Raw genomic sequence first — 21,032 nt, 5'->3', positions numbered from 1 at the left:
TTATTATTATCATTATTACTTGTGATCTTTAACCTATCATGAAAAAACGGGGGAATAAAATATTTGAACCAGAGCTTCCGTATCTTATTTAAATGTCAAAGTCACTGTTATTATTTCGCCTTTTATTTAATTTTTCCTTCAGATTATTTTATTGGGAATAGTTCTGATAAGGATAGGGTATTCCATTTCTAATGTGTTTATTTATTTATTTTAAAGGAACATTTCCAGGATGTCCTTTAACGTAGCATTAATTAGCCCCTGCGCACACGTGCTGCAGTGCTACGCTGATCCAATGGGAGAGTTTAATTGAAAGAACACGGGCTGTGATGCTTTACATTGTTTCGTCATGACGTGATCACGTGTGTTCCCAACTGTTTTATTTATTTTTCCACAATAATTTCCGCAAAACCGTTTCCTGTGTGTGTGTGTGTGTGTGTGTGTGTGTGTGTGTGTGTGTGTGTGAGTGAGTGTGAGTGTGAGTGTGAGACACAGGGGCGGTGCGGAGTTTCAGGCCGGCGGAGAGAGGAGAGGGTTGTGCCCCGCCTCTCTCGGACACGTTGCCCAGGGAGAGGCTGCACGGGCTGGATGGGACTCCTGCCCGCCCGCCTTCCTGCGTCTGCTGGTTTCATGGTTTCACTCCATCATCATCAGTCGGCAGAGTCCGTCAGCGCGTCCGCACACACGCTGTCTGCTGCATGCCCTCCACTCACTGAGCCGGACGGGAAACACACGGTTCACTTCTGGTAAGTGACGGTCTGCTGCTCTCTCTCTCTCTCTCTCTCTCTCTCTCTCTCTCTCTCTCTCTCTCTCTCACACACACACCTTTCATTATTCACAACTCACCTGACTTCAATATATTATTATAACGAGTGAGGGTCTTGCCGCGGAGCTGAGAGGCTGCAGTGCAAAGCCGTATCTTGGAGATGATGTTTGTGGTTTTAAACGCAGCTCTGCGCCGTGCTGAGCATACTGTTCAGGTTAATATCTGTAGCATTTTATTAATTATTGCATGTGTAAATGTACTCCGATGGGGCATTTCTGAGCACAGATGTGTGTTTTTTCTGGTTATGAATCTCTCCATGTGTTGCTTTTAGAACTGAAGTTGAGAAATAATACATGTGTGAATCTACGTGATAGATCTTGTCACTTGTATCTGCAGCGTGTGAGCATGTGACTGACAGGCGACGGGAAACGGGTCCATGTGTTTGGATGTTTTTTCTTACATAATGTTGGACGACCTGCCCATTTGGAAAAGGCAGAGGAGGATTATTTAATCCACTAGCCTGAATATTCAGTCATTTCAGGGGGCTGTGCTGTAATGTCTGCAGGACTCCGGCTCGTGCACAGTACTGGGTTACTGGGAATTTAGACAGAGCAGTAGGTAGGATTTAAAATAATACTGAGGGCAATATCTCCCCAGCACAACAATTTCTACTTTTGTCAAGCCACCATAAAGTCCAAAAAGTTTTCTGTTAGTCCTGAATTTGTCTCATTGTATTGATTAATGTAACTTTTAAATGACATGTGATTTTCTAAATGAGAGATTCTGAATCTACAACCATAACTGATTTAGCCGTTTTTCAAGCCATATTTAAGTAACTTAAATGTGAATATTTTCTGTTTCTCAAACACAGTAAACTGAATATTTTGGGATTTTAAACTTTTTGAGGAATTGTGACATACGTTTTTCCCTTTTTTCTGATATTTTATAGACCAAATGATTATTCCATGATGCGAGAAAAATAGATCATCATCAGATTAATCGAAAATGGAAATAAGAGTTATGTAAATGTTGTTTCTAAGCCTTTTTCCACTCTGCCTGGATTATTATAATTCTGATGGACAAATACTAAATCCCTGAATTTAATTTAAGTTATTTAGGTTTTTGTAGGTCTGCAACTAAAATGTTCATTACCTGTCAGATTATTTTTGTTAATTATCGTTCAGCCTAGAATTTGATGTCTTTCACAGCTCAAGCTGACGTCTTTAAACCAACCGTCTAAAAGATATTTAAACAAGAAGAAATTTAAGACATTTGACAAACATGTGGCGTATCTTGATAAATGACATAACAGATTAATCAAAATAGATGTAGACAAAAATAAAATGCATTGTCAAGTGTAAAATGTAAAGTATTTTGCGTCATGTTGTACGCTCTGTTACGTGTGGTGCAAAACCACGGGAGGACGCGCAGGGGCGCCAGAGGCTGCTCATTAGAACGAACATATTTAAAGAAAAAAAAAAAATGTCATGGTTAAAATAACTTATATAGTGTTAAGAAATATATTTTTCATTATTCTACGTTAGGAAATCGTTTGGATCAACGTGTTTGTGTTTAATGTTTAATTAGTTAATTTTGATAATGAAATGTCAGATTTTTGTATTTTATTTATGACACAATTTCAAAACCTTTATAAATGATTACAGTTTATTGACTTGCGCCTCCTTTTAGCTTAGATCGTACAGATTCTAGAGATATGAAGCATTTAAAGATTCTCCAAAAAATGACATCACAATAATTAAAATCACCAATTTAGGCACTGGTGGACCTTTTCTATTGCAGCGTTCAAAGGGTTATTAAACATTACGTTTTCAGACTGTCACAGAAACATTTGACACACACTTTAAAGAATGTATCTTTTGAGCTGCTGTTTACAACGCTGTGTGTTTGCCCGGCAGGTGCGTGATGCTCTCTGCTGGCTGAGTCTCTAGCTCCAACATGTCGACCTCAGACTCGGATTACTCCATTGACTGGCTCGCCAGTGATGAGGATGACTACGACAGCCCAACGAGATTAAGTCCTCATCACGCAGAGGAGTCGCCAGTTCCTCCATCATCAACCTCGTCCTTAAGGGAACCTCCTACCAGCTGCCTCCACTCTGGAGCGACCCAGCAGAGGATGAGGTGGAGCGACTACTGTGACTGTAAAAATGGAGGCGGCTGTGGGGTTGACTCTGACTCTCCAGCCGCCCCACAGACTCCGACGCTCAGTCCCGTCCAGGGATTAACTTCTGTTTGTGAGCAGCTTTCTGCCGGGGGGTCAAAGCATCATTCAACCAGGAAGCGAGCGCACAGCGCTCATGTGCAGACACTCTGTGAAAAGACTCAACCAGACACTGAAAATGAACTATTCTCGCAGAAGGTGAGTTATACTGAATACTGTTTTCACACACTCTAATATACTAAACATAATCTTTCGCTGTTGTTCCTTGGGTTTATCTTGGTGGTGTAACCTTATTCCTTTAGGAAACTGGCCAAAGTTAGACATCAGATATCTGCCATGAAGGTTAAATCGATTGAAGTGCTAGAAAACGTTTCAGTGATCTAACTCGGGATCAAAGAGTGACGGCTTTTTCTATAGCTGCCATTTGGCATCATTTTTATTATTATTTATTTTTTGTTTAATCTTTACTCAATCAGGCTCCTTGACATAAAGGTTTCTTTTCCAAGAAAGACGAGAACACGATCAGTAAAACAGAATTCAAAACACTTCCCAGACTCAAGAAAACATCAGATAATAAAGCTTTAACATCTGCAAGTTTGCAGTTCAGATAAACTTGCTGCATTTCACAGCTTCTTCTCTTCCAGATTTTGGCATTTATTTTTAGTAAGTGTTAGATTATGTCACTTTTAAAAGAGGAAATATCACTTGTTCCTCTTACAAACAAAGTTGCATTAGCAAAGCTCATCTTGATGCACTCGTCTGGTGTGACAAGTAGCTTATGGTAAAATGGACTGCTTTTTATATAGCGCTTTTGCGATCACTCAAAGCACTTTACAACACGTGTCAGCATTCATCCATTAACACCGAGCCAGCGGCTGCCATACAAGGTGATAAACACTCACACACTGTTGGCCATTGGGATCAATTTGGGCTTCAGTATCTTGCCCAAAGACACTTCAACATGCTGATTGCATCACTGCAGGGGATCGAACCGCCGACCCTCCGACCGGTGGATGACAACTCTACCTCCTGAGCCACAGCCGCCCCTAACTTAATGTTGCTAATGACTTATATACTATAAGTATAGTATAACTTACTATAACTCTAATTGTGCTACGGTTACACTACGTTTTAGCATTCACTATAATCCTTTCATTTCCATTTACAGCCATTGTTCAGCAAAAGTTCTGATTTGACGTAAAAGTAATAAAACCACAATGTAAAACAATTTAATTACAAATCCAAAGTTTACTTAAGTACAATTACAGAAGCATCATTGGCAAAATAGGCTTAACATATCAAAAGTGAAACTATGCAGAATTGTGTCCTTCAGAGGTTATTATTTGTTTCATAATATTAGATTAATAGTACTACTACTAAGGTGATCATGTTTTATATGACAATTGTATACTACCAAATAAATGTAAGAGAGTAAAAGTGACTATTTGGTCTAAAATGTAGTGGAGTAAAACTATAAAAAGGACACGCTCAAGTAAAACACAAGCAGATCGAACTTGTACTTAAGTACTTGTTCTCATTCAGTTACTTTCCTCCAGATGTTGAACCTGCTGCAGGGATTTGTTCCCATTCAGACATAAGAGCACCAGTGAGGTCAACAGGGATGTTGGTGATCAGCGGACGTCAGGCTCACAGTGTTCCAGTTCAGCCCCAAGGTGTTGGATGCAGCTCAGACGTTTCTTCATGGCTCTGCAGGCTGCTGTTGCTCCAGACGTAGCATTGGTGTAAAGCTTTCTCTGTCACTTAACTTACAGATTGCAACACAAGTTAGTGACAACGTGGACTCATGATAGAGCGTTAATCATTTCCACTTCTCCGGAGGAGGAGGAGGAGGAGGAGGAGGAGGAACAAGTCAGTCCTCATTAACTGTCGACATGGCAGAATGGTTATAAAGATGGACCGGCTGGTGGCTTTCTTTCCCAAACGCTACACGGTACGAAACGTCACGCTCTACAACGTTTGCATTACAGTCCAGTTAAATTGTAGTGAAATACAGTTTCTGAACATAGCTGAAACTATTTACTTTACAACAATCTTAGTCAATTAGTAAGATTCTTCTTTATTTTTTAAATGCCTTTTTCATGCTGAATGACTTATTTCCCAGAAACGTATGAGCTCATCTCTGGTCAACACAAGATTTTAAGTGATTCACTGTAGAGAAACTCAGTTTTACAGATCTGTTGATTAAATAAACTCATCCGTTTAATCGTATGCGTGTTAGTTGACTAAGAATATCTTCAGAGCTACAAAATAAATGTGGCCATATAGTGTGTTATACAGAGAGAAGAGGCACAGAAAGCAGCTTCTAAAACCACAGGAGCAGGAAAAGGACCACAATGCAATGCAGCTAAAAGATGGGTCACAGCATGTTCTTACATCTTCTATCACTCCTCACCTGCAGCATACTGTTGCTGTCTGCCTAGTGGTAGTCAAAATGAATTCTTAGAAATCAATAACAGAAAGTTAAGAAGCTCGGGGAAGGTTCAGGGAGGAAGCGGGCGCTCCCTAAAAGTAAACTACAGCTCTAAATGACAGAGGAGCTGCAGGGAGGCATCGGACGCCGGCCTGGTGATATCAAACAGCATAAGAGGATCTGATGGGGCCAGTTTTCATGCTAGTCTGGTGCTGCTGGGTCTCATGTATCCATCTGAAGGAGACACACAGCTTGGTGAGCCACGTGTAAAGCTGTTGATTGCGATCAGTTTCCCATTAGCATCTGTCAGCAGTTGAGGGCAGCCACTTATTGAAGCGCCTGTGGACATTTACCGTCGGTGTTAAAACGGGACTAATGGCATCAAAAGGGAGCGCTTGTAAATGTGTTATCAGTCACTTAGTCGTAAATCAATGAGTCCTTTACAAAATGAGAAACTGAAGAGAAAATCATGCTGTAAATCATGTGCAGCAGTACACACAGTTACACACACTACTCATTAAATGAACTGAGGTCTTGGTGATAATGTGACTTATTTTAGGAAAGCAATAAGCAGTGCGCAGCTTTTAGCTATTAGAAAGCACTTTAGGTGGAGCGGCACTGATGCTAACTCACTTTTCTGTTCCACACAGTGCGCGGAGCTGCAGTGCTACATCCAGCCTCTGTCGTCCATCCTGCGGGGCCTGAGATCAGGCAGGTACTCTGAACGTAAGTGTCTAATCCCAGCTTTCACAATCTCCCCCGTAGCGCTCTGCAGGTTTGTTAATGGACACGTTCTGTGCAGATCACACTGCTAAAGATAGACACATCATGTGAGGATGGTTGACACAAAAGTGGGGTGATTATAAAAGCATTTCACTGGATGTTCTCCTCAATCAGATCACGCACGTGTTCACAGAGAATAGTTCTACTGCTGTGGTGAAGTCGGTCAGTCCAACACTAACTCTCACCTGCTATTAGATGATCTCCATTTGATCCAGATATTCCACAGAGGATGAATCCTAATGAATGCTTTGAGATTAATGTTAGGTCAAGTTAACGTTAAAGATGTTAAAGTTAAAGATCTAAGAAGAACAGATCATCTCCACTTATTCAATCCATGAAACTTTTTATTTTCTGCTGTGCAATTATCATTATTACATCCTCATGGGACGGCTACCTGGTTATTGACTTTAGGTCTTATATTTCAACCACAGTGGGGGTGGTTTCTTCTGATGCTAAATGACATTATTTTATTCCTTTTGATACAAAAAATAATAATTTCTCAAGACGTGTTCATTTAGAAATAATTGAAACTGAATGTCCACAATAAAAGACTCAGTGGGGCAGAAGATTAAATATTACAGCTGCAGGAAAAAAAGAAGATCAAAGGCCTCACGAGTCGTTTAACATCCTTTCAAACTAAAAGAGATGAAAGACCGGATCAAAGACGCTCTGTTGTGCTCACAATTTAGGCGAGATATGAGCTGCAGAGCGGCTGTTCGCTCTCCTTCCTGCACGCTCTGCCAAATATGAGAGCGATAATGTTTCTCAATAGAGTCTGGCACCACGACTCGACACTTTTCTTTTCAGAAGCCAAGAGATGACCAGAATGCAATATGTATCCCCTAGTGAGTCATCATCATAAGATATAGTCTGAATTAAATGCTTACTTTAAATGCAACAAACTCCAGTGCACTCTTTATTTTATGATATATTCTTTAATACTAGTCAACAGCCACACTAGCGGCTCTGTGAGGCTCATTTTTAAAGAACCAAACTGTGATAATTGACCAGAGGATGAAGTCTGATTAAAAAAAAAATGTGCTGCCAGTAAACATTATAAACTAAAGGTTTTCTTTGCATTCATATGTTTACCATTAAACTCAATATTTTAGTGCGGCATATTAACATTTGCTTACAAGCGAAGAAGCTCTGACCACAAAGTGCAGCTGAGGCTGATGGGTTACGATATTGTTAGGTTTGCAGGTCATAAACGTGTTTATTATTACAATTATTCATGAATGTCTGTTTCATAGCAATCCATCTAATAGTTGTTGAGATATATAAATCTGGATCAAAGAGGTGGGCTGACTGTCAGTGATCACGCCGCTGACATGGCAAAAAATAATAATAAGTATTTATATTGTGTTATATATATTATATTTATATCTATTCTTAATGTTGATAACCAGTGGTTACTCAAAGTCAACTTACTATCTTTTTGTCTGGAGCTTTGAACCACCGTCTTCTTCAGTGTGTGGCGTTTGCTTGATTTTTAATAACGACAACTTGAGACAACATTTGAGATGATGCTGAATGCTCTGGACAAAAAAAACAAATTTATATTTTGTATTTAAACATTTTCATATATTAAAAAACACGTATTCAGAACAATTTCTCATTTGAATCATGTTCTGGTTCACCTGTCATTTACAACTTAATGCTGGTGTTTAGTGCTATAGCTGGTTCCTTCATTTGACATTTTAAATGGTTAGTGTTCAGTGCAGTGATGTAATGTGACTGCGTACAGGAGGCTACAGAATGATTCAGAGAGTAAGTACGGAGCGGTGCAGCTGCAGACAGAAGTCAACTGTAACTCTACAGATGCTGCAGTCGGTTGTGGTTTAGTGTCGGTGAGGCCTCAGCGAACAGAGCTGACGACGGGTCATAAATGCAAACGTGGTCAGATTCAGAGCGGCCGGCAACATGTCTGCTGCTCTCCTCCTCATGCCCCAGATGACAGATTTCTCTTTTCTCCTGCAGGTCTCAGCAGTTTCCAGGAGAGCGTCGCAATGGACCGGATCCAGAGAATAACGGGGGTCCTGCAGAATCCAAACATGGGGTGAATACCTTAGCAATAGTTCAGCAGCAGAGAAACGACAGCAAACTAGAAAATGTTCCTTCTTTGCTTCTTTTTCTTTCTTTATAAAAATACAATGTTTGACCCAGATAAGGACATGGTGTCCACAGGTCTGATCCACAGCATTACAGGGCTGAGTTTCTAAGATACAATAGTTTTGGCAAGAGGTAAGAGAAATGCCCCCCGAAGAATCTGATGGTTGTCGGTCAGTGGTTACTATTGACTACATGCTAACATGGCTCTGCTTGCAGAAAACCCTCAACCTGTTTAACAATATACACCGAAAAATCTTCATATTGTTTTAATAAAATCCAATTCTTACTGTAAAACTACATATGACCTGATGTTACGTAGCTCGTACCAACCAATTTCAAACAATGATATCATGACATCATCCATCAGTCTGCAACAGTCCTTTGGAGCTCCATGTCACGCAACATTGTAAGCCCGCCTTCTTTTTAGCGGTCCAATCAAATTCTAAATATTTGATATAAATCCCTCTTGTAACTGTACACCGCTCAAATATTCAGTTTCACTGGGGATTAGGTCACAGCGCAGAGGCTAACTTCTGTTTCACTGAACTGGACTTTAACTTGTAGAATGATGGAAATAAATTGAGGATGGTATCTCTCTATCCACTTATGACATGTCGTATTTTATTAATAATGATTAGTATTGATTGTTGGTTCACAAAGAGTGTGGGGCTGAACATGTGTTTCATGAGTTGTAAATGTTACAAAGACGTGGTTTTGTTTCTATTCTAACTGTTAAACTTTGATGAAATCTTTTCAACCAAAGACGCATTTCCCACAGACTCTTTTATTCTTCCCTGCGTTATAAATGCTCCTGGACTTTGTACGACCTCCATTATCGTCACAGACATTGTTTCCCATTTTTCAAGTTGTGCTTTTTGTTGTGTCATGATATGTCAGTTTTTCTATTCACAAGATTTCTTCAATGATTATTAACCATTAGTCCGTCCCCCAGTTCCTCCTAATAGCTTTAAAACTTTCTACTAACAGTATTCAACCAATCTGTCACTTCCTTCAGAGAATTTACAGATATACCTTATATCCTTGTATTTGTTGTAGCACTTCTAACACTTTCCTAAAACTGTTACTTTCTGACATTCCCATAACAACTCAACTAGGGTACATTTGAATTCATTTACTTGACTATTTCCATTTTATGATACTTTATACTTGTGCTCCAATACATTCTACAGGTAATTATTGTACTTTTAACAGCACTACCTTTTTTAATTACATTTATCTTTTAAATGCCTATTTTGGCTTACTTATTATACCTATGACTTTGTTTTACATACTACATTATGACTTTTCTTTACAAAGTATACCAAGATTTTAAAGACTTTGAACAGACAATGAATACTTTTATTTCTCATACTTTAAGTACATTTTTCTGATCTTACCTACATACTTATACTTACTTACTTTACCTGCTTACTGAGGCTTTGAACAGGACTTCCAGTTGAGTTGAGTGTTTTTACACACATGGAGTTTTAAAGTAAAGGATCAGAATACTTCTTCCACCTCTGGTCTTCATAGTCTGGACATGATGTCGTCAACTGTTATCCTTTGCTGAGCTGTTTTCTTAACAACAACATACTGAACACTTTCAACAAGTTAATTTAACATGTGTGCTGTGAAATGAACATCTCTGTTTGAAGTGAGCTGGGCCACACACGCTGCAGCGTCGGGGGCTTCTAATGTGTCCCAATAATGTCAGATATAACACGCATTAAATCACATGTGGTGCCTGAGGAGGAACATATTTGAGTTATCCACTACCAGAACAAATTGGATGTTTTTTTATGGCTCCAGTGTTTCACGTTTGGCAGAATAAATCGACATAGGCAGCAAAACATGTGAAATCCAGAGATGTTGGCAGTGAAGAGCCTGTAAAAGTTAGCGGAGATATTTAGAGCAGTAAAGTCAAACTCTGGAATATCTGCTGCCTTCATTCATGGAGGGTTTCTTTTCAGTTGATTCTCAGTTTGAGTGTATATGTGAGAAATGAGATGTGAATGTTACACGAGTTATAGCAACAATACATCAATTGTTCTTCCCTTTCTGCCAATATGACATGAATATGACAAGTTAGTGAGATCTACAGCAGATAAAGATAAACAATAAACAATACACAAACGTGTCAACAAAAATCTTTCCGAGAGAAAATGGAAAAAACTGTTTTTAATTACACACAAACACACACTGCATGATCCGCAGATTAATACACACATTGGATACAAATTTGTAAAGTAACAAAAATAATTTTTAACATTGTGTAGATTTTCTGCTCAATACAATACTTATACATTTAAATGACTATTTAGGATAGTTCTCAAAAACAGCAAAAGATAAGCTTTAAACCTGCAATAAGAAATATCGGCAATAGGTTGATATAAATTAAAGGTAAGTTGTGATCGTTCGAAGGACGCAGACGACACGCTGAACACTGCAGACATACGGCCCTGTCACACAGTACCGTATGACAGACATGCCGCCGTATATGAAAAGTAGCTAAAAAGTGTCAGAGTCCAAATGCGTCCCAACTTTTCCACAGCGGTGTTGTAGCTGACGTATACATAACGCATTACATAACAAATTATTATAAGTATGTCAAACATTGATAGCGTATCACTTACTTATTTAAAACGTATCAGAGCGTCTGGCCAACGGAGCGAAAAGTGCCATCTGGTTCACGTCATGCTGATGCTGGAGAACGGCTAAAATGCTGAATGCTAGCTGTTCTGTAGAAACACGTTTAATAAGTTACTCCATCGTCAGGCATCATCTTAACATAGGGTAGGAATAGGTTATCCACTCGTTATCAATAAGTTGGCTGTAGGATTCACCGTCAGTTGACGTAGCCTATATCTAACATACCTCTAACGTAGTCACGTAAGTATTCACGTACTATATTTACGTAGGTAAGTATTCACGTACGTATTCCGTATTCACGTATGTCTAACGTCACGTCTGCGTATCTTATGAAGCACACGTCGGGTACGTCCGATAATTTTGAACATGCTCAAAACATCAGCGTTCAACAACGCACCCCAGCGTAACACAGTGAGCTCTTAACGAATACTACTTATATCTTACCTTATATCAACGTACACCAGCGTGTTGCGAATATTTTGTATACGCCATATTTTTGTATACGTTATGCATTCGTTGGGTATTCGTCTGATACATTTTGGATTAGTAAGTGATACTCTATCAATAGGTTAGACATGCGTATCTGTATATGTTCACTTTTCCGATCCGATGAAAAGTTGGACGTATTTGGACTCTGACAAATTTTCATATACGCCAGCATACATTTCTGTCATACGTATATGTGTGACCGGGCCTTTAGGAGTGTTTTGTGTTTGTGTCCAGCTGATGAATGTCATTCAAACCTTCACCCTGTTTTATCTCTGAATGCTGAGGGAAAGATCTGTTTCTTTAGCTGCTAAACGCTGCACTAAGTTCACCCCCTAGTTTTAACTTGTGCTGGTGACGTAGTGTACAGCAGCCTTTTTGGAGCTTTTTTGCTCAAAACAGCTGGAAGCTACACTGATGAGAGCCATGAGAGTGAAGCAAATCAGTGAAGTTGTGCGCCAGAAAAAACAAAACGAGCTGAAAGATGCTAAAACGCTCCAAAGAGCTGCAGTCGGCTGAAAAACTGTGGGTGGGTCACTATGAGCGACTCCTTTTAACATGAGTAAACATGTGAATCACTGTAATACAACATTTTTATTTATAGCCTCTAAAAACTAAGGACACAAACATTTCCACGAAGTTCAACTTAAATTGGAGACATCGGAGATGATGAAAATCGACATTTGATTGACAAACAATGGAGAAAATAATATTGGACTCATTCATCAATAATGAAAATGATAATTAGGTGCAGCACTAGTTAGCATTTCATAAAGCTGAGACTTTTATTTCAAACTTGTGTGTGTGTTGCTGTCGTGGCTGTGAGCGGTGGGCGGGGCCTCGCTCCGGGGCTTACTGCTCTATTTATAGCCTGTGAATGGAACGAGGTCCTTCTCCCGCTGCCACGTGTGGGCTGCAGCCTGAGAGTGTGTGTGTGTGTGTGTGTGTGGTCACATTTGTCATGTGGACCTGAACATGCTCTACTTGTCCTCCTCCGTACGCGTCATGTGATGCTCGTATGTGGCCGTCAGATAGCATCACACAGACGCAGAGGAATATAGATACACACATCAGTCGGCCATACACTCCATACACTCCACCCCCCTCCTCTCCCCTCGCAGGCTTTTTATTTATTCAGTCTTTGTGCTGTTTCATGTTGTCCACCAATCAGGTAGAGCCACAGTGCCGATGTGTTGGCAGAGGCTTTATAAGGCTTATGTAATGGCCATTGGCGAGACATCCGTAAGCCATCTGAGCTGCAGGGCGGCTCTGACTCTGTAATCTGCAGCTGAAAACTCCTCAAATGTCTCATTCAGGCTGAAGGAACTTCACCTGCCAGCAGTCAGTAATTTAGTACTTTATTTGAGAATTTCCATTGTTCCATCTATTTCATACTTGTACATTTGTGAAACAAGTAAAATCCTTTACTTTTCACTTCCCTACATTTATCTGACAGCTTTGGTTACTTTGACGTTAACATTTTTCCTACAAAACATCTAATCCGCTTCCAAAGCAGAACGCATCGTTCAGTGCACAAAATATGTCTTTTTTTATTTTTTTACATTCTAAGCAGTTTTCATATTTTCTGACCTCATTACTATAAACAAAATCTACGGAAAAAAACTGAATTTGAGTAATAAGTGATTCATCAGAATAAGTGAGTTTAGTTTTTGCTGACTAGAACTCGTCAGTTCCTTCCTTTGTGAGTGGGAGAGAAAACACTTTTTTGACTGCAGTGAAAATGTTGATTTTGATACCAACAAGTATGAATCAGAATACTTCTGAAGAATAAAATCATGGTGGGAATAAAAAAAAAAAAATTGCATCTATCTTTTTTCAATAAATGTTGACTTTCGTACTTTACGACGCTCTGGAGTTATTAGAAATGTTTGCACCACACAAGTCAGGAAAAATCCCACGCAGCCACCACTGGAATCCAACTCTACAAATAATAAGACGAATGATGTCGCCTCCTCTGTATCTGCAGCTGTGTACAAATGGCTTTAAACAAACAGAAAGCTGCAAAGCATTATAATGTTGATTTAGAATTCGGATGTCAACGTTATTAATATTAAGAATACTCCACCCTATTTTTATTATTTTATTGCAGAAACTGAAGTCGTTCTTTGTTGTTCGCAGCTTCACACTCCTCTCTACTGCATTTTAACTTCAATTCAATTGTTACTTAATGTTTTGATTGCAGGACTTGAAACAAATATTTTTACATTGTTATTTCCGCTTTTCTTTTTTTTTTGTAAACAAACAAAAGTTATTATTAATATTCAGTGTTTCTCACCAAAACCCATTGTGTGTCCTCGAGCTCCAACAAATGTGTGGATTGTATTTCATTTGCAATGCTGATTTTAGGTATTTTAAATCCAGCATCCGTGTTTACTAGCAGTGAGTCTTCTTCTCTCATGTCTTTGTTGGCACATTGCAGCGTTTCTTGGCGTGTTAATAATGTGAAACTGTTGGCCGGAATGTGTCCTCGTGCATCTAAGTACTTTCTCCAGCCTCTGTCTTCTCTCTCTCTCCTCTAGCGGACGCTTCCTCACCATTATACTGAAAATAGAAGAAATGCTTCAGAGTTGGTTCCCTCACGTCAGACCAAACCTGACCCAGACAGACGACTGCACTCCGGCTAAGAAGCAAAAGGTAAAGATGTTAAACAAATAATACAACTGCCAGGATCAGGGAGTTGAAGTGACATTTCTGATAATAGCAAAACAATTCACAGCATTTCAAATGTGAATATTGTTTTTGGGTGTTGAAAATGTTGCTGTGGGCTCTGAGAACATTTTATATTGGAATAAATGAAATTATAGTAGGTAAATCAATCTAATAAGAAATAATCTAGTTGCAGAAGATATCCTGCAGTGAGGTGAAGCTACTGTTTATGGAACATAATGCTAAGAAAAGAATCGGATTATGTAACAGAATCCTGGAAGAGGACAGCCAAGGTTTTAATGTATTTTTACTGCCGACCATTTTATGGTTTCATAAGAAGAGTAGAGGTCAAATAATGAGGGGGAAAACCAGAACGGCCTCTCGCAAAAGAATGTGTATATCAACATTTGTAAACCACCAAAACAAATTGAAGTGGATGTAGACAGACTCTCAGAACACAAACCCAACAAAGACTCAGTCTGCTCTTCTCAGTTTGGGATAAAAAATGTCCTGTTGGTCTCAGTTCATCACTTGGACTAACACAAGAAGGCTGCAAACCTCAAGACGGTCACTTCCTGTGTCCCAGTTCCACACTACATACCAACAGTTTACAGTATTTATTAAAGCAACAACGATTAGTCAATGAATCAACTCAATCAGGCTAACATGTCAATCATCTGCTGCTTTCTCTGTATCATTGTAAATTAAATAATTGCCTAATGAAGTGACATATCACGTGCTATGTACTAATATTCAAACTAAATAGTTTTTGCAGTTGTTATACAAAAAAAATCAACAATTAATTGTGTTGCACTAACTATCTTAACAAATGGCTTCTCGGTAAATATCATTATAAAATGTAAGCTATTTATTTATTTATTTTGGATTAATTTCTTTGTGTCGTGATACTGAAGTTGATCCTCCTGTTTCCTCTGCAGCAGCATCATCATAGCAGTGCCTCCCCTCCTCCATCCTCCCCGATGTTGCTCTGCTCCTCAGACTCCTCCACCCGCCTCAAATGGCTTCACATGTCACCCATCTGCTCCCTGAAGACGCTTGAATCGACACTCTGCCAGCCCGCCACCGCCTTCCCTCTGCCCGCACGCTGCAGCCAGGAAGTGACCCAGGACAACGCCGTCTCCTCCAGCACCGACTTGCCCTCGGGGCCCCTGCACCCTCGCCTCAGCCGGGGGCCGCTGCCCTTCAAGATCACCTTGCCATGTCTGGTAAGACTCCTGCAGGCAAAGGAGAGCATCATCGCTCCCAGGACTGTGGGAGACTGAGGCTGGTTGTCTTGAGAGGACGCTTCACGTGCTGTGTGAGAACCAGAGGCTGATCTGGGGTCAGATCTTGGTCAGCCCGGAATGTCATCATTCAGGCCCCACATGGCTTCCACACAAGATACTACAAGGCCTTAAAAGAGCATGTTTCAAAGTCTTCTACATCTTTCTTTTTATTTGTTATTCTACAGCGAACATGCAGTTCACCCGGACTTCAAGTTCTTCAAAGAGTCCAAATGAAAAAATACAGGACGGGCCTCAGTTAAAATGAGTTGACTTAAGTTGAGGAAACTTTGGACCTCTAGTTTGAGTTTTCACTAATTTGAGTTTGATGGAGTTCAAAGGTTAAAACAATGTTGGCAGATTGACACACGAGGAGTGAACAAATGACGCAGGATTTATGAGCTCTGGGGTTTTTCTGAAAACATGGACGGACATGTGTACGAAGGCACATTAGATTTGGAGACTTGTGAGTTTAAATACTTCGAATGTTACCTTGTGGTTCTGCTTCTTTAGGTTTTCAAGGATTCCTCTACCTCATGGTGACACCACGACAGTTAGACCGCGTTAGCACCATCACTGTTGGCTGATAACACCAAAACATTGACGTTTTACAGGCGCTGAGTAAAGCAGCGTTCCTTCTAGATATCATAAGGTGTAATATTTTTACGATATCAAGATATATCACGACGTGGCACAATGTATCCAAAGTGGGTTTTGGATTATAATTAGCTGGAATATACAGTTCAGTTTTATCAGCCCAAGAATTTGGTAACTTTTTTTCAATCCGCAGAACAATTTGATTTGAAGTCCCAGATGTTGGGCGCTCATGTGAGTTTCAGGCTGGTGAACAGTACCAGTGAATATATTTGGTCACCAGTGGCGACGTTGCCTGTAAACATTTAAAAATCAACATTGTTGTGAAACGGAACAGTCACAGGGACCCCAGAGGACATTTAGAAACATCTCCAGCCACAATTTAAAAGATGTGTTTGGATTTGTTCAAGTTGATGTTAATGCTCACATGTACTTTGAGAGTGCTGTAAACTTTCATTTCTCTCCATACAAGCTGTGAAGAAATATTTTCTTGGTGCGTCAAAATTCACGTCAAATTCCTCGTTCTTTGCAAAAATTAATTCCTAAGTTCAGCTGAAGCTAATATGAGCAGTGAGACGACTCGTCCTGAACATGTGGAGGTTTACTGCTGGCGTTTTGTTCCAGGAACAAACCCACACAGGACTGCCAGAACGTACCTGTCTGCTGCCGCTCAGCGAGGGGAAACATAAATAAAGAATTTTGTACTAAAAAGACAGTGACTGTGGAAAACTGATGAAGCTTCATTAGCTTCAGCTGCACAGAAGGAGAACTCTGCAGTTACTAAGAGATCGCTTCACAGCCTCTGTGAACATGGAGGATTACGCACGGAAACATTTGAAAGTTAATATTCAGGGTGTGTGTATAAGTGCAGCAGGATGTCTTGTACTCCAGCAGTGGCGCTCCTAAAATGCTCCGTCCTTCCTGCATGTTGTCCTCAGTAAACCATTGTTCTTCTTTTTCACTCATGCAAAATGGGGAAAAATAGCGAGGCCGTGCCAGACGGACAATCACGATACCAAACCAAGAAGCAATGTGTGCGAGCGTTTTTGGATTTGACACCACAAGTGTAAGAATTGTGGGTAAAGGTTTGCTGACTCTACAGCAACAACAAAGCGGAGTCGCCTGTTAGCTCGTCAAAGTACAACACTGTACGCAATTAGTTGTTTTGTGAGTTAGTTGAAAAAGAATTACGCGCTGAATTACGTGTCTTTCAAAGTACATGTGACAGTATTGCATTGAGACATTTGAATCCAAACCTCTCCTCTTGCCAGTATGATAGTTTGAACACAATGCTTAGACGTGTACAAGTTCTTTTATGTACATCGTTTTTTTTCACATTTTAGTTACTCCCCATAAAAGATTGCCTTTGTCATATTTTATACTTCTGAAATAAATGTGATGTCTGCTTTCTGGAAATGTTTGTCTTTTTTTCAGTTTTAAACAACAAACCCAACAACAAATCAGTTATGCAGCATTTATTGTTGTTTTTTGTATGCTTTGGGAAACTCGACATAGGCAATGAAAACAATAAATATGGATATTATGCAAAACATTTTCCTAATGAAGCATTTTACACAATGTACAATATTCTTTTTTCCTCCACCGCCTGCTTGAATATTCTATACACATTTTCAAACAAATAAACATACCTCCATGCAGAAACCCTGAAAATGGGATGTGGAGTAATGGGCAAAAAAAGAGAAACTTAACACTAAATGCACTTCTCGTGTGGATTTCTGTGTCATTTAAAAACAGCTAATAAACCACAAGAGGAAATGAAAACCTGTGCTGTTTCAAAGTACATAAAATGGATTTAAAAAGTGGCCCGTCTGCTCAGGAGTTCCCTACAACTGGTGCAGCGATGACGAAGCATCTCTCGGTTTGTGTGTGCGTGTTCAGATAAGACAGTCCATGTGCCTGATTATAATTTATTAATGTGTGCATGTGTGGAGCGCCCTCATCAGTAGTCCGTGTCGGAGCCCTCTGCGTTGTCCACGTTTCTGGAGAGCATGTAGTTGTCCATGTCGATAGAGCGGCAGTTGTTGATGGCGTAGCGCAGCCGCTCAGCCATGACGGCCTGACTGGAGTACGGAGGCAGACGTAGCTGGAAGAAGCAGGTCTGAGAGGTCGGCAGGCTGTCGTACGGCTGTAGAGGTATAAACAAAGTCATTTGAAATGTCAATTTACCTTGTAGTTCTGGTCTCCATATTCTCTGGTCTGCTTTCCTATTTATTTTTCTATCTGTACTTATTTCTGTCCTCATGCTGCTGCAACAACCATATTTCCCCTCTGGGGATCAATAAAGGTTTACCGTATCTTATTTTCAAAGTCATTTATACAGCGACGCATCAACTTATCTCAGGGCACTTCTCACAGAGCAGGTCTAGACCGAACTCTTCATAATATTATTTACACAGATCCAACAATTCCCACCCTGGGCAACAGTAAAACTCAAAGGCAGAAACCTCAAGGTTTCTTAAAGCCCCTGTGCGTTATATTCGGCCATGGCATTGTTTTTGCTCATTTAAAGGAATAGTTTCAACATGAGAGAATCAAAACCACTTTCATGTCTGTTAGTACAGAGCTGGAGTCAGCAGGCAATTAGCCTAGCTTAGCATAAAGACTGAAAGCAGGGGGAAATGGTTTTGTCCAAATTTCACAAATACACATTATAGTAGTTTATTTGGTAGAAAACAAAAAAACAAAGAAGTGAATGAGCCCAGCGGTGACTGAGGAATACGCAGGGAGGCGTATCCCGTAGAGACAACAAATGCTACGAACAAGAACTTCTGTCAAATTGTAGTTGTTGTTATTTACAATTTGTTTAGTTCCTGAAAAGGGCCGTAAATCCTCAGTAGATGAGCAATACACTGGAATCATCCTTAAATGTTTAGTATGTAGAGTTGTAAAGTCTCCAACATGTGGCACATACTGTACAGTAGATACTTCACTCACCCTGTCCACCTTCATGATCTGAAACCTCTGAGAGATGTCAGCCGTGTTGGCCGGCAGCCTCGAGCGACCGGAGACGAAGCGCATGAAGAGGACTCGCTCCTCGTTGGAGAACTCCTCCAGCGTCTGCCAGAACCACTGCACCAGGGAGTGCTGCTCGTCCACCTCTCTGTAGCGCACCACCTTCTTCAGCACGTCGCAGCAGATCTCCGGCATGCCGCATACCATCTGCTCCAGCTGCTTGGCCGTCAGCAGGGAGAGCAGCGGCACCGGCACGATCCACGACATGCCTTCACGCACTGCCGCCACCTGAGACAAGAGGGGTTTATGTGTTCATCCTCAGTCTGATTAAAGGGCTGGTCAACCCAAAATACACAAGAGATATTTTCTGGGTTATCTCTAGTGATGCAGCCATACAGATGCTATTGGTTGTAGCAAAGTAACCACAGTCCTCACTACTGCTACTGCTACTAACTATTAATTGTTGGTCAATAAAATGTCAGAAAACTGTCAATTTCTTTCCCTAAAACCAAAAGTGATATTTTCAAATCTGCATTCAAAATTCAAATTCAAAGACCATTCAATTCAAATCTTGAAAATACAAAGCTGCAACTAAGAAATGTTCTCAAAGTGAAGTTTTCATTTGTACTAAATGATATGGAAGAAACACATTTTTAAAGATTTGTTTGTATATCTTTAAAGCAGCTGCTGCTCTGATGAATATCTGTAAACTAAATGTAGCACCCTGCATCTAAACCCTCTGCTCCAGTCAGGAGGAGCTCCAGGATCACATTCACTTTGTTAAGGCCCGGTCACACATATCCACATGACAGAAACAGTATGCCGGCGCATACGAAAATTTGTCAGAGTCCAAATACGTCCAACTTTTCATCGGATCGGAAAAGTGAAGATATACAGATACGCATGTCTAACCTATTGATATAGCATCACTTACTTATACAAAATGTATCAGACGAATGCCCAACGAATGCATAACGTATACAAAAATATGGCGTATACAAAATATCGGCAACGCGCTGGTTTACTGTTGATATAAGGTAAGGTATAAGTAGTATCCGTTAAGAGCTCACTGTGTTACGCTGGGGTGCGTTGTTGAACGCTGATGTTTTGAGCATGTTCAAAATTACCAGACGTACCCGACGTGTGCTTCATAAAATATGCAGACGTTACGTTAGACATACGTGAATACTTACCTACGTAAATACAGTACGTGAATACTTACCTACGTAAATACCTACGTGACTACGTTAGAGGTACGTTAGATATAGGCTACGTCAGCTGACGTGAATCCTACAGCCAACTTATTGATAACGAGTGGATACCCTATTCCTACCCTATGTTAAGATGATGCCTGACGACGGAGTAACTTATTAAACGTGTTTTTACAGAACAGCTAGCGTTCAGCATGTTAGCTGTTCTCCAGCATCAGCATGACGTGAACCAGATGGCACTTTTCCAGCTACATTGGCCAGACGGACTTACAAATAAGTAAGTGATCGTTTGACATACGTATAATAATTTGTTATGTAATGCGTTATGTATACGTCAGCTACAACACCGCTGTGGAAAAGTTGGACGTATTTGGACTCACATTTTGAGCTACTTTTCATATACGGCAGCATGTTTCCGCCATACGGAACTGTGTGACAGGGCCGTATGTCTGCAGTGTTCGGCGTAACGTCTGCGTCCTTCAAACGATCACAACTTACCTTTAATTTATATCAACCTATTGCCAATATTTCGTATGCGCCGGCATACGTTTCTGTCATACGGATATGTGCGACTGGGCCTTTACCTGGTAATATGAGACGGTGAAATATGTGTCACCACATGCTGATTCGCTAATATCACTTGTGCTCCTGAATAATACTTTACACAGCAGAGTAACCATGAAGCAGACGTGTGGTTTAAACTTTGCAGCTCTCACATCGACGTAGAGTTTTACTGTACCTGTCGATCGATTTCATGCAGCCGGTACTCGATAGCTCTTTCCACGTATTCCTTCCTGTTGGAGAAAGTGAGAGGGATGCTGTTTCCTCCCGGGATGATGGGCACCATCTTTCCATCTGCACTCTGCCCGACAAATGAATCCAGAGGAATCATCTGGAAA

The 21,032-nt window shown here is 40.3% G+C and overlaps 2 protein-coding genes across 3 annotated transcripts in view; one reads left to right on the top strand and one right to left on the bottom strand.

The window, feature by feature from the left end:
- The first annotated feature begins 416 nt into the window (after window positions 1-416).
- Window positions 417-15,629, top strand: LOC115006413 (uncharacterized). 2 transcript variants are annotated; one of them, XM_029428641.1, is made up of 6 exons: window positions 417-743; window positions 2,680-3,142; window positions 6,026-6,101; window positions 8,139-8,217; window positions 13,946-14,060; window positions 15,011-15,629. In XM_029428641.1, exons 2-6 carry the CDS (start codon window positions 2,720-2,722, stop codon window positions 15,353-15,355), a joined length of 1,038 nt encoding a protein of 345 aa, XP_029284501.1. In that variant the 5' UTR covers window positions 417-743; window positions 2,680-2,719; the 3' UTR covers window positions 15,356-15,629. The 2 variants fall into 2 exon arrangements, with proteins under 2 accessions (XP_029284501.1, XP_029284502.1); XM_029428642.1 differs by lacking the exon at window positions 417-743 and adding an exon at window positions 856-977.
- Window positions 15,630-17,409: 1,780 nt separating this feature from the next.
- The window catches only part of herc1 (HECT and RLD domain containing E3 ubiquitin protein ligase family member 1), a 55,553-nt gene continuing 51,930 nt past the window's right edge, over window positions 17,410-21,032 (bottom strand). The window contains exons 60-62 of the mRNA XM_029425226.1: window positions 20,873-21,025; window positions 18,905-19,210; window positions 17,410-18,095 (exon numbers count right to left, since the gene is read on the bottom strand). Coding sequence (XP_029281086.1) covers window positions 17,910-18,095; window positions 18,905-19,210; window positions 20,873-21,025 — 645 coding nt within the window. The 3' untranslated portion in view covers window positions 17,410-17,909. The remainder of the gene's footprint in view (window positions 18,096-18,904; window positions 19,211-20,872; window positions 21,026-21,032) is intronic.

The sequence above is a fragment of the Cottoperca gobio genome, chromosome 3, assembly GCF_900634415.1.
Source record: "Cottoperca gobio chromosome 3, fCotGob3.1, whole genome shotgun sequence".
In the NCBI taxonomy this organism is placed as follows: domain Eukaryota; kingdom Metazoa; phylum Chordata; class Actinopteri; order Perciformes; family Bovichtidae; genus Cottoperca; species Cottoperca gobio.
This window is presented reverse-complemented; position numbering and strand designations above follow the sequence as displayed.

What these genes read in the sequence shown, in the direction of transcription:
- LOC115006413 (XM_029428641.1), top strand. Translation starts at nt 2,720, where the DNA reads ATGTCGACCTCAGACTCGGATTACTCCATTGACTGGCTCGCCAGTGAT. An exon ending in ATGAACTATTCTCGCAGAAG is followed by an intron (nt 3,143 to 6,025) that starts GTGAGTTATACT and finishes TGTTCCACACAG; the next exon opens with TGCGCGGAGCTGCAGTGCTA. An exon ending in ATCAGGCAGGTACTCTGAAC is followed by an intron (nt 6,102 to 8,138) that starts GTAAGTGTCTAA and finishes TTTCTCCTGCAG; the next exon opens with GTCTCAGCAGTTTCCAGGAG.